The sequence below is a fragment of the Numenius arquata genome, chromosome 5 (assembly GCF_964106895.1).
Source record: "Numenius arquata chromosome 5, bNumArq3.hap1.1, whole genome shotgun sequence".
Classification (NCBI taxonomy): Eukaryota; Metazoa; Chordata; class Aves; order Charadriiformes; family Scolopacidae; genus Numenius; species Numenius arquata.
The window spans coordinates 37,196,318-37,208,110 of NC_133580.1; the positions used below are offsets into that span (position 1 = coordinate 37,196,318).

An 11,793-nucleotide genomic window follows, 5' to 3' on the forward strand; every position below is an offset into this window, starting at 1 on the left:
GGGCCGCGGCAGCCCGGGCACATTCCCGCCAGCACTTTTTATCCCAGAGAGTGATAGCGGGGGCCGGGTCCGAGCAGCAGCTCGGCTCTCACGGATCGCGGCGGCCCGGCGGCGGGGGAGGCGGTGGCGGCGGGGCCGTCCCTCCGCCCAGGGGCGGGCCCCGTGCTCTCCCCGCCCCCTGGCCGGTCGCCGTCCCCGCCGCCGCCATGGAGGAGCAGAAGGAGAACCGCCCGCAGGCTGCCCCTAACGAAGCGCCGGCGCCGCCCGCCCCGGCCGCCTGCCCGCCGGTGAGTGCGAGGGGGCGGCGGGCGGCGGCGGGCGGCTGCGGCGGGGCCGGGCGGGCGGTGATGGCCGCCCCGGGCATGCGCCGGCGCCCCCGGCCCGCCGTTAGCCCCCGCGCATGCGCAGAGGCCGCCCCGCGGCGCGCCCATGGCGGCCCGGCTACCCGCATGCCTCAGGCCTCGCCTTCCCTGGCTGTTCCCGGGGCCGGGCCGCTGCGGTGGGGCCCGGCGCGGCCTCCCCCCGGTGCCGCCTTACCGAGAGGGCGCCTACGGTGCCACGGGCCCTTCCGTCTGCGCCCCGGGTGCCGGCGGCCGTGGTGGAGGCGGCGGCGGGCCCGGGGGAGGCCGGCCGCGCCGTGTGCTCGCCCCGTAAAGGCTGCCAGTAACCGTTTAGAGTCAAAGTGCCGTTAGTTTCTCCTCTTTATTTATTGTTTTATTTCTTTTACACGTAGCGAACATCCCTCAGTGTGTCTCAAATCGGTATAGGTTCTGGTTAATTGAGGTGTGGAGAGAAATCTCTTGATGCTGGTCGACTTTTTGCCAGCTCATACCCGAGAACTAACTTTTTCTGTTGAAATTAGGTTTTGTCTGTTAGGGCTGCTGTTTGGCGTGACTTCAGACACCTGCGTTAGTATCCTTTTATTCTGTCTGTTGATTTTTTTCAGGAAAATGGTGTTTCAGAGTAGGCTTCAGTATTGATTTTCTTAATCGTCCATAAGCTACTTCACTCAGTTTGATCTCGAGTGAAACTGCAATGCTTTACTGCATTTCGGTGCCAAAATGACATGTACATTTTAGTGCTCTGGCTTCTTCTTGTGACCTTAAATGACCTTAGTATTTCTCTTCCTTCTAGGGTAGGCAGCATTGTAGGATCAGTGATCAAGAAACTAATGGGAAAATCTCAACTGCCAGTTCGAATGACTTCAGTGATCCAGTTTACAAAGAAATTGCTATAACCAATGGTTACATCAACAGAATGTCCAGAGAGGAGCTCAGAAGTAAACTTGCAGAGTTCAAGCTTGAAACCAGGTTAGGCTGATTTGTGAACCTTTTGCTTTATTTTTGAGAGCAGTAGAGCCATAAAGAATGATTATTTTGAAGTTTAAAAACACACCACACAAAGCTCAAAGCAGTCACGCTCCTAAATGCCAGTTGTTTTATGTGCAGTCTTTATGCAGCTTTTGTTGTAGGATTAGTACATGTGATACTGCTTAATTTGTTATCAGAAGTGTGTGCTATCTCAACTGGTAACACAAAGAAATGAAATAATATGTAGGGTACTTCTCACACGTTTTTGGTCAAGGGGGAAAGAACTGCAAAAGTTCTCAGGTGATGTTGCAGACCTTTGGTGTATAGAAACTCAGAAACTTCACACCATATGTATTCTTATTTACTGTACCCAGTATGGATCTGATATTGGCTAAAACCTCTGTGGTGATAGGGCTTGGAATTTAATCAGTGCAGGGGACAGGTACCTTTAGATGGAGAATTTGTGAATCTGAATAGATGAGTTATAATACATTCACATTATTTAAAACTGGATTTGTGCTCACTGAGGAGGAGGAAAGAGCTAGGAACATAGAGAGTGGTTCCTGCTCTGTTAGAAGTGACCTGCAAGACCCTTTGATATTGCTGTGGCCAGACAAATTTGAGATGTCGAGTAGATGGTCAACTGGGAAAAACAAAGGGCATTGTTTCTACTGGTAGCAGTAATGAGGAAGTGGTGGTGGTGAGTTAGCAAGGTGAGAAGCTACTGCTCTGGGGGAAGAGGGGAATATGAAAGGTGAGATGGAGTCTGAAAGGAGAAGCCTAGCTTTCTAGGGAAGACAACAACTGTAGGGGAGAGGATGTTCAGAGGAGGGAGAAAAAAAAAAAAGGAACAGAGATTCATTTGAACAGAATAAAAGAAAACAAAATGGTGTGGGTGGGAAGTGCAGCCTGCCACCTCCACTCTGTCCGCAGATGTTCTAGCTGCGTAGTTTTTTTAATTCCTCCTTTAGCTAAATGACTTTAGCTTCTCAGGAGGAAAAAAATTTATCATTACCTGATAAAATTTTTGGTAAAAGAGGTTAGATTTGTTCACCTATTCAGCAGTTATGCTGCTTTAAAAATAAAAAACAGAATTCAAATGGTAAATGGTGTGTTTGTGGTTTCTTCCTAGGTTATAATTTTCTGTTTGTGTTTTTTATTCAGTTGTAAATGTAGAAAGCTTTAAACTTTTCTTTTAGCTAAGCTAGACTTCTTTTGTCAATGTATTCAATTGGTCAGAATATGTCTTACATATAAACAAGTAGTGCATCACCTCTAATGTAGTGAACTGAGCAGATTGCCACACATGATTCTTTCCCTTGGGGTTATTTTGATAGAAGATCATCTCCTCTTTTAACTTCTTTTACTGGTTTCATGAAGAAAAAGGTAATTTTCCCCTTCATGGGCTCCCATACTGTCTCAACTTTGAATGAACTGCTCATTGAATTAAACTAGATTAATAAACCGTAGTGAAAAAGTTATCTGTGTTTGCAGAAGCAGCTGATGTTCTCGAATGCAGGTTTAGTAACCTGATTCTAATTTTTCCTTGTGGATCAGTGGGCTGCTTTTCTGATAACACCACTTGCTACAACTAGCTCTTACAGCTTCTGTGATTTCATTTGCAATATGTAATTTTAAAAATAACTTCCTTCGAAAAGTAAATTATCCTTGTTTGTTCAGCTCTTGTCTTGGTACGTGGCAGTTCTGGCACTTGCATACTATAATGTTTGTATTGAAAAGACGCAGTAAGTAATCACTTGCCACTGCCAATTTATGTGTTAGCCACAAACCCCCTGAAAAGCTGGATCTTGACCAGGAATTTTTTCTGACAAGTTAAATCTCAAGTACTTTATTTTAGTTGAGTTACTCAAGCTCGATTTTAAATTTAAATTGAGACAAATTTAAAATGGGCGTTTTAGCTGGATCCTGCATTATCTGTGCCACTGATACAGAAATACCTCGGGCATCAGTGGCTTCAGGCAGAGGGCACAGGGAAATACAGGAGAAGCAGTACTGTTCAAAATGAGGTTAATAAATGATGAACTTTCAAATATTAAATACAGCTTCAGTTCTGCCATGGTGAAATAATTAAATGAGAGTGTGATCTTTGTCACTTTCCCTATCTCTTTAGAGGAGTGAAAGATGTGCTGAAAAAGAGACTGAAAAACTATTACAAGAAACAGAAGCTGATGCAGAAGGAATCCATTAATGGAAACAGCTGCTATGACTACATCTGCATTGTTGACTTTGAAGCAACATGTGAAGAAGGAAACCCACCTGAATTCACACATGAAATAATTGAGTTTCCTATTGTCTTACTAAACACACATACCCTGGAAATAGTAAGTGTTCTAATTACACTCCTGGTATGCTGTTCTTCAGTGTAACCTTTTTGCTTCAGAAAGTCTAGATTAGTTTTTAGGTAGATGTTGAACTTCATTAAAAATAACTTTCTTTTTTTTTCAGTAAAGACCTATCCTCTGTGCCTCTTACATACAAACAAAACTTTCTTTCTACTCCTAAAGCATCTGGAATAGATTACGCTCCTCCTGTTGACTCCCTCTACTGATACAAGGGACTTTCGTTTCTCAGTTGTCCTCCCCCCTGTGCTGTTCTTTCCCAGCTTTAAGATCCACAAAGCTATTTCTAGGATTCAGGGGATTCATCATAAACAAGAATTAGTAAATCCTGCGTGAGGCCTTCTAGAAAAGGCCTAGAAAGTGGGGTTGAGTGAACTCTGCTTCTTGGTGGGCTAGGCTATTTCCATAATGTACCCAACAGATTGACAGCTCTGTAACCTGATTTTAAACATACTTAGTAGGCGTTTGGCAGCCTCAAGTGCTCTGTTGCAGTACAGCTTTCTCTTAGGAAAAACTACTTGCTGTCTAACTGAAACTGAGTGACTCAGTGGAGCAGAGGAAGTGCACGTATCTCTGACTAATGGCTCGTTTATCAAGAACTTTTAAGAGAAGGAGGAGGATTTCCAGTAGTCACTGTGATACTACATTAGAGCATAGCTGCATATGTGACTAACTGCAGAAAGAGGATTGTGCAGATTACCATGACTGTTTTATTACCCTTAGAGTAGTAAGAGACAGCATGTGTTGTTTTTTCCTCTGTTCAAAAGGTTTTCTATAGCAGCAGGGATTTGGGGCTTTCTTTTTGTACTGCTCAGTTTCGCAGAGTGGGGTCATTGTGTTTATCTCTGGCTGGCATCCAGAGGTGTATGACTTGAGTGCAGCTTCTGAGATGTGCAGCCGGTTGCCTTCCTTGAATTACAGGGGAGCCTTCAGAGATACCACCCAAATCCTCCCCTTTTTTTGCAGTCTGTCCTACTCCCCTCTTACATCCACATCCCTGCCCTTTGGTGCCTGCTGGCTGAGAGGAAGGACGTGTTCTGGTTGGAAAGCCGTCTGTCCATGCCATTGGGAATCTCACGATAGCCAGTCAGGAGGCTCATATTGGCCTTTTGCCTCCAGCAGGACAAGTAGCCACTATTGCCTTTGGCTATGGGGAAGCCAGAGAAGGTGCCTTGCAGGCTACATGGTATGCTGCTGCTGAGGTTTGATTCTCTTATTACAGGAGGATACCTTTCAGCAATATGTGAAGCCAGAGATTAACCCCAAACTTTCAAACTTCTGCATCAGTCTGACAGGAATCACCCAGGTAACTTCCACTTTCATTTCTTCAGGAAAAAAAATAAGGAAAAACAGATGTGGCGTTGATGTTTTCAGACTGGTAATTTTTCATGGTAATTTTTCTGTTAGGCTTATCCTCTTAATCTTTGTTTCCCTTCCCCCCACCCCAATTTTCACCAGAATTGGTTTCACTAAGTTGGTCATTTAGGTGTTTGTAAGGGGCTGTAGGGAGAACCCTTCACTTTGTAATCCATATATAGAAATTTAATCTTTAACAGAGGAAAACACCTGTTGAATTGCATCAGTTCTTCTAAGATTTTTATTCTAAAGGGTTTAGAGTCTTAACGATGGCAATGGCTTCTATCAAGTGACTTCAGCAGGAGCACGGGAAACAAGTTCCAAGGTTTTAAACTTCAACAGCTAACTAACTTTGTTACCTTTATAGATGCCATTTGGAGCTTTTTAGTGGTGCTTTATTTCAATTTAGAAAAATCTGACCAATTGTCTGCATATTTTAAGGTGTAATCTGTTTCTAAAGGTATTTGTGAAGCCCAATGTAGCGAGTGATTTAATGACTGCCTGTATACCAATATAATTCTTACACTTTGTGCTGGTTTGGGTTTTTTTTTTCTGAAAAAATGTTCCTCTCTTGTTTTTTGTTTCTTTTAGGACATTGTTGATAAAGCTGATACATTTCCTCAAGTTCTGCAGAATGCCGTAGAGTGGATGAGACAGCGAGAACTGGGGACAAAGTACAGCTATTGCATGTTGACAGATGGGTATGTCCTTATGTAACCTTCAGCACAATCTAAAACTGCAAAACAGTGTTTAATCTTTGTGAGAGTATTGTTAAAGGTGGATTATGACTCTGCCATTTTGCCATTTTATTATAATTTTGCCTTTTGGGAAAATCAGAAAAGCTTAACTAAACAATTTGAAATGAAGCTTAAATCCACTAGATGGCACTGTTTCTTTCCTAGCTTTCCATAAACTTCAACCAAATGATGTTGAGTTTACTTTTTATGCTTTTGTGGTTACATCTAGTTTTCATATAGCACAACATACCTGAAAATAATGTTGTGCAATTTCAGTTCTTAGCAACTCCCATGCTCTCCTGAATCCAATGTTTCAGAGACGTGAGGTAGTTGTGCTGTATTCTATGTGTGTTAATGTTGCTGTTAATACATCCTGCATATTTCACCAGAAAGCAGTAATGGATTATGCTGTTTATCGAAGACGGAGAAATGGCTAGCACAGAAAGCTCTCTGCTTTGGCTTAGAGGACTGTGGCTCTGGTGGGTCCCAGCTCCGACAAGCTTTGCATGTGATGGAGTGACTAGTCCTTGAACTGCCACCTGAACTTGTGCTCTCACAAGGTCTTTGTGGGAAAATCAAGTCTGCAAAGTGAACAGATCTTGAGATCTAGATATGTCTGTGATGCAACTTTGTTCTTGTGATCTTAGCTTTGTTATATGATGAAAGATACTATTTGAGCCTTACCTTATCTAGCACTGGCCAGGGAATTTTTCTGTAGGTGATGCTTGCTTTTTAGCTGTGAAACATTACTATTCTGTTAACAGGTCTGCTTTCCTGCTTCTCTTGGAATGAGGGGTTTAAGTAGCACAGAGAGTTTTTAACATTAGCCGTGTTGAGGTGAAGGATACATTTTCATGTTGCTGTACCTGTTGTTTGCCTGGAGTAAGTCTTCTGTGCTGGATTAAAAAGGCCGTCCTGGTCCACTCTGTTACAATGACTGTATTGAACCAAAGAGAGATGAACCTTGCAACAAAACCAGAGTTTATGAAAAAAGAACATAGGAGACCTTTAATATGACTTCCTGACACTTCTGTCAAGTAAAAGACAGACACATATTCTAGTCTATAATATGAGTGGTTTGAAAAGATAATGTATCATAGGACATGAATGGGCACATAACAAGAGCTTTTTTTTCACTAATCCAACATGGCAAGTGAGAAAATTTTTTTGGCCATAAGACTTTTTTTTTCAAAATTCCTGAAGATTTGGACCACAACTACAAATCACAGGTCTCTTCTGGCGAAGAACCCATATCATTAATATGTGGCTGTGTCCAATGTCAATAGTGAAGTCATTTAAAAGCTCTCATGCAAGACTTGAGGTGTACGGTTTAGATCCGTGTACACCTTAAAAATAAAGAGTTAAAATAATGTCATTCCAGCTTTAATTTAAGAAACTGTGGTAAGTACTGCTATTTGACTAATTTTTTTTCCCTATGGTTAGGTTTCGATCTTTGGAAGCAACAGTGAATTAAAAAAGAAAATGCTAAACCAAACTAGTGACTAGTTCTGTTACTTGGCTTAGAATGTGTCTGGAATCCCCACAGTAAATTTCCTTAAGGAAAATAGGTGCAGCGAAATCTGTCTGTCATATGGGTGAGATTATGTAGAGAAATGCAAGAGAGGGGAAAAAAGACTTTATTTTAGCTTGAAGCTTACAAACTTGTTGGAGTGGTTCCCTTCAGGAAGGCTGCTAGAAGTGCACAAGGTTATAGTTTCGTGCTATTTCAATAAAGGTCTGGTTCTCCTAAAACTAAATGCAGTCTTGTTTCGGTAACCTATGTTAGAGAGATGCATGCATAACCAAGTAATGAGGAAAATTTAAAGTGTCATTTATTTCCCTAAGGGCTGTGTAAGCGTCTTGGTTATTGGCAGGTTTTGGAGTAAGTAGATGCAGTAGGTGGAGAAGTTGGCATGCTGCTTTTTATTTTAACTGTCCTGGACCTGAAACAATCCTAGTGAAAATCTTGCTCATGTCATTATTTGTTTTCCCCATGATTAATAAATTAATATTAAAAAATTCTTTACCATTACTATAGCAAAAGAGCTTTTCCTAAACTGTTTTTCTTCTAATGACCACCAAAGGAAAGACAACTTTTTGTGCTACAGCTGTGCAATATGTAGAACGTGGGGCATCTGATTTATATATTACTAATGTTGTTCTCTTTTTCTCTTTTGACTTTTTAAGATCTTGGGATATGAGTAAATTTTTGAATACCCAGTGCCGTGTTAGCCGTATCAAATACCCTTCTTTTGCCAAAAAGTGGATCAATATTCGCAAATCATATGGGAACTTCTATAAGGTTTGTGCAGATTACTGTTTCTCTTGCAGGAAAATTTAGTTTAAAAGTCTAACATATCCTGTTGTGCTTGGAATCTTTACTTGTGTAGTATAAAATTATAGTACTTAAACTAGTTGCCTGGGGCCAGATTTTCAAGTGTGCTTTGTGCCTAGATCTCACTTTACTAATTGAAAATCATAATCTCCTGCATTTTGATTTTAGTCTTGTTTTAAAGAATCAAGAGATGCTCCATGAAGGACTGTCTAAAAATGTCACACCAGTGGTCTTAGATCAAGTGTGTCTTGAAGTATGTCAGATAAAAAGACTCTGTATTGTTTTTTCATTTATTTTTTCCTGTTTTCATGTAACACACTACAAAACTAATTTGTACCACTATCTGCAGATATCTCCACTTTTGACAGTGTAATGGGGACAGAGAAAGATTAGGGCATATCTACAACAGAATCAAATTGTCAAGACAAAAGTTACACCAAGTTCAGTGCTGGACCTTATTGCTGCTTTGTTTCACTGTCAGATTACCATAAAATGGGTTATTGGAGATTCTAGTGAATTCTTAGTCAGCCTGCACTAAAGCATTTGTTTGAATACGATTTCAGCCTAGCTGACGATCTTCTCTTGAAGTGCTTTTTCATGCTAAATGTAACCTCTAGGGAAAAAGAAGAGCTTAACATTTAATAAGCGAAGAGCTTTACTTTGTGCTAGGCAAATATTACAGAGTTACTGATTTTTTGCCTCTCTGATTGTGCCTTCCCTGCATAGCCGTTTCCGTTGGAAACGCGCTACAACACAGGACTAACAAGACTGTTCTATCAGCTTTAAGCTAGACACACCTTCTTTTTCCTTCTCTCTTGGGCAGTGAGTGCTTTTTCATTAAAGGCAATGAAGATTCGAACCTAGAAGGAATCAGTTTCTTCTTACTCTTTGTGATTATTTTTCTTCATAAATGCAAACAGTTGTAGCGTTTGTAGTTGTGCAGTGCTTCTGTTTAGCTATTCTGTGGTGCTGATGAATCTGTTGTTAAGCAGTAGATAAAATTAATGACAAAGAACACGTTGTAACTTTCCTGTGGACTATCCCACAGCCTGCAGTATGTCTCCCCTGCCCAGTTTGTGGGTGTTATTATTGGAGTTGCATATTGCCAGATTTTGCCAGCTGTGTTGTCACCATTCTGCCTAGCTATTAAATCCAGTAGGATGGTACAATATCCTGGAACTTGTCATGTCCTGTTTTCCCCCACCCCAACCACCACCAAGACAGACAGCAAACTAAAATTTTCCTTTAAAGTTACCCTTTTGTTTTTGACTTTCCAAAGAACAAACATATATTTAGTAGTTAATCAAGAAAGGACTTTTGCTGGTTTAGTGCTTTGCATGGGTAAGTCTGTTAAGCTTCCTTGTCTGTTCATGCTGCTGGTCATCCATGTAAACATGGGGTGCTGTAGGTGTTGCTGATCTGTTCCTGTGGTGTTTGGAGACATTCAGAAGCTTGATGCCAGTGAAAATCAGGAGCCTGGTGCTTCTTTAGTCACATAGTATTTAAAAGGAAAAACAGAATTTGATTCCCTCTGCAATGCCGCTTTGGGTGGCAATTCCTTTTTTATAAGGCTTGCTAAACCTAGCTAAGCATGGCTTCCACTGTTGCCAGCGCTGGCACATCCTGAGCTGGTGCTTGAGATTATCCTAAGTCTAGACAAGCTCCTGTTGACTGTGTCTCCTCTGTAAAAAATGAGAGTGTCTTGTCTCACCAAGGTGCTTTGAAGTTAAATTGTTAGTTATCTGACAAAAGGCAACATGAAAGTAAGATGTGACTTAAGTAGGCTTAAAAATGTGCATATGTTTCTACTGCCCTGTTAGATTAAAAAGACTTGGTACAGAACCTAATTCTTGAATGTGGTTCACTTTCTCCATCAGGTTCCTAGGAACCAGACCAAGCTGACGATCATGCTTGAAAAGCTGGGCATGAATTATGATGGGAGACCTCACAGCGGACTTGATGACTCTAAAAACATTGCAAGGATAGCTATAAGGATGCTACAGGATGGCTGTGAACTGCGGGTGAATGAGAGAATGCATGCTGGGCAGCTTATGACAGTCTCCTCCGCAGCCCCCTTAGAGGGAGCCCCTGCTCCACAGATGCCCCGCTACAGAAACTAGCAGTTCTGGGGCTATGCCTTAGGAACTGCTCTCAGATACCTGCTAAAGACTGTTAAGAGCTTATTAAATGGCCACCTCTGCCAACCTGTCTGCAGTGCAGAATCTGAAAGCACCTTAACTAATCATCTCTGTTGAAATAGAGAGGAGTGTGGAAGCTCTTTGCTCTTGGAAGCCCATGTTACAGCATTTTTTTTATAATGATGATTTTTTTGTTGTTTGCAACTTTTCTAGCAGTAGGGATGATATGTGGAATGTGGGCAAAGTGTTAAGCTTTTAAGAACATGTAATTTCAACACGTGCAAAGATGGATTGGGCTTGTGTGCTGCTGTTCCACCCCAGCCTGTGGGTAGTACTTACCCCCTATGCCGTACTGCAATGATATCTAGCATCTGATTATTCATTGCACGCAAATAAGACATTGCTGGAAGAACTGAAATAGCAAGTGGTCAGGCTGGCCTTTCCTGATAAGGCACTCTTCTAAGGGTTCCTTCTGGTAATTTTTTAATTTTTTTTTTTTTTTTTTTAACAAAGTCTAGGAGAAATGGGAGTATGTTCATCAATTCTAAAGCAGTAGAGAAGTACTGTTGTTGTTTGGATTTGGTTTTTTTTCTTTTTCTGCTTCCACAGCAAATAGAAGAGCTGTATATTGAATAAAAATTCCATTAATGCAGTATCATAGTATTTTTTTTAACCTGTATTTAAAAAGAGAAGGTTCTTCAGATTTTCACTTTGATGATTGTATCTCCTATTTTTGCGACATTCATAGCTGCATTTCATTTAATGTCACTTCTAGACACTGTCAGCCATTTGGACTTTAAAATGAGCAAAGTAAAAATAAGTTAAAAACATGCCAGATCGTCAAAATGTTGTGCTCTGTGGTTGTTACATAAAACAAAACAAGAAGCTTCTGACTCATACTTAAAGACATGTTCAACTATTTTTGGTACCTTCCCGTGCCTCTGCCACCATGAAGCTATGCCTTTATCTCAAAATCTAACATCAGAAGTTTAATGTAATTTTATTAGTAAAGGCCGCATCTAATTATTAGCAACTTGTGCTTTCTTCCTAGACCCCAGATAAAATGATATTCAAAAGAGACCAAAGTATTGATTTGCTTTGTCTCCATGGGCCATTATGAATTACAACATTAATGTAATCAGCTTTGCATTAGAATGGCTTGTTCTGAAAAGTGGAACATGATGTATTTTGGTTGCTCTTGGTCAGAAAAAACAAGTTCGTTTGGTATCCCTGTATTATAACTAATTCATTCTTTCTACCACTTACATTCAGGAAACAAAATAACCAATTCTTAATAAAGCTTGGTTGAGAACATTCACTGCTTGGCTAATCAAACTCCTCCCAGCTCCCCTCGCTCTTAGGACTGTTAGAGCAATGAAAGCATGAAAACTTCTATTTTAAATTCATGTGAGGGAGAGGTATTGGTCGATTCATATGTAGGAAAGAAGCAGTTTCTTTCCAGAGTCACAGATTTGGACAGCCGTAAGAGCTTACTTGTTCTACTTGTAGAGTTTTGTTGAACTTTACAGTTTCCTTTCTTTCTGTAGCAACACTCGA

The 11,793-nt window shown here is 41.1% G+C and overlaps 1 protein-coding gene across 3 annotated transcripts; it reads left to right on the top strand.

The window, feature by feature from the left end:
* The first annotated feature begins 203 nt into the window (after nucleotides 1-203).
* ERI1 (exoribonuclease 1) lies at nucleotides 204-11,553 on the top strand. Of its 3 annotated transcripts, none has more exons than XM_074147858.1 (7): nucleotides 204-287; nucleotides 1,135-1,310; nucleotides 3,442-3,652; nucleotides 4,893-4,976; nucleotides 5,618-5,727; nucleotides 7,951-8,065; nucleotides 9,976-11,553. In XM_074147858.1, the coding sequence occupies exons 1-7, from the start codon at nucleotides 207-209 to the stop codon at nucleotides 10,216-10,218; spliced, it is 1,020 nt and encodes a 339-aa protein (XP_074003959.1). In that variant the 5' UTR covers nucleotides 204-206; the 3' UTR covers nucleotides 10,219-11,553. The 3 variants fall into 3 exon arrangements, with proteins under 3 accessions (XP_074003959.1, XP_074003961.1, XP_074003958.1); XM_074147860.1 differs by having other exon boundaries at nucleotides 207-266; XM_074147857.1 differs by lacking the exon at nucleotides 204-287 and adding an exon at nucleotides 414-908.
* The last annotated feature ends 240 nt before the right edge of the window (nucleotides 11,554-11,793 follow it).

Excerpts from the sequence above, each read along its gene's own strand:
- ERI1 (XM_074147857.1), top strand. The coding sequence starts at position 804 with ATGCTGGTCGACTTTTTGCCAGCTCATACCCGAGAACTAACTTTTTCT. Across the intron at positions 3,653-4,892 it reads ACACACATACCCTGGAAATA|GAGGATACCTTTCAGCAATA; the intron begins GTAAGTGTTCTA and ends CTCTTATTACAG. Across the intron at positions 8,066-9,975 it reads CATATGGGAACTTCTATAAG|GTTCCTAGGAACCAGACCAA; the intron begins GTTTGTGCAGAT and ends TTTCTCCATCAG.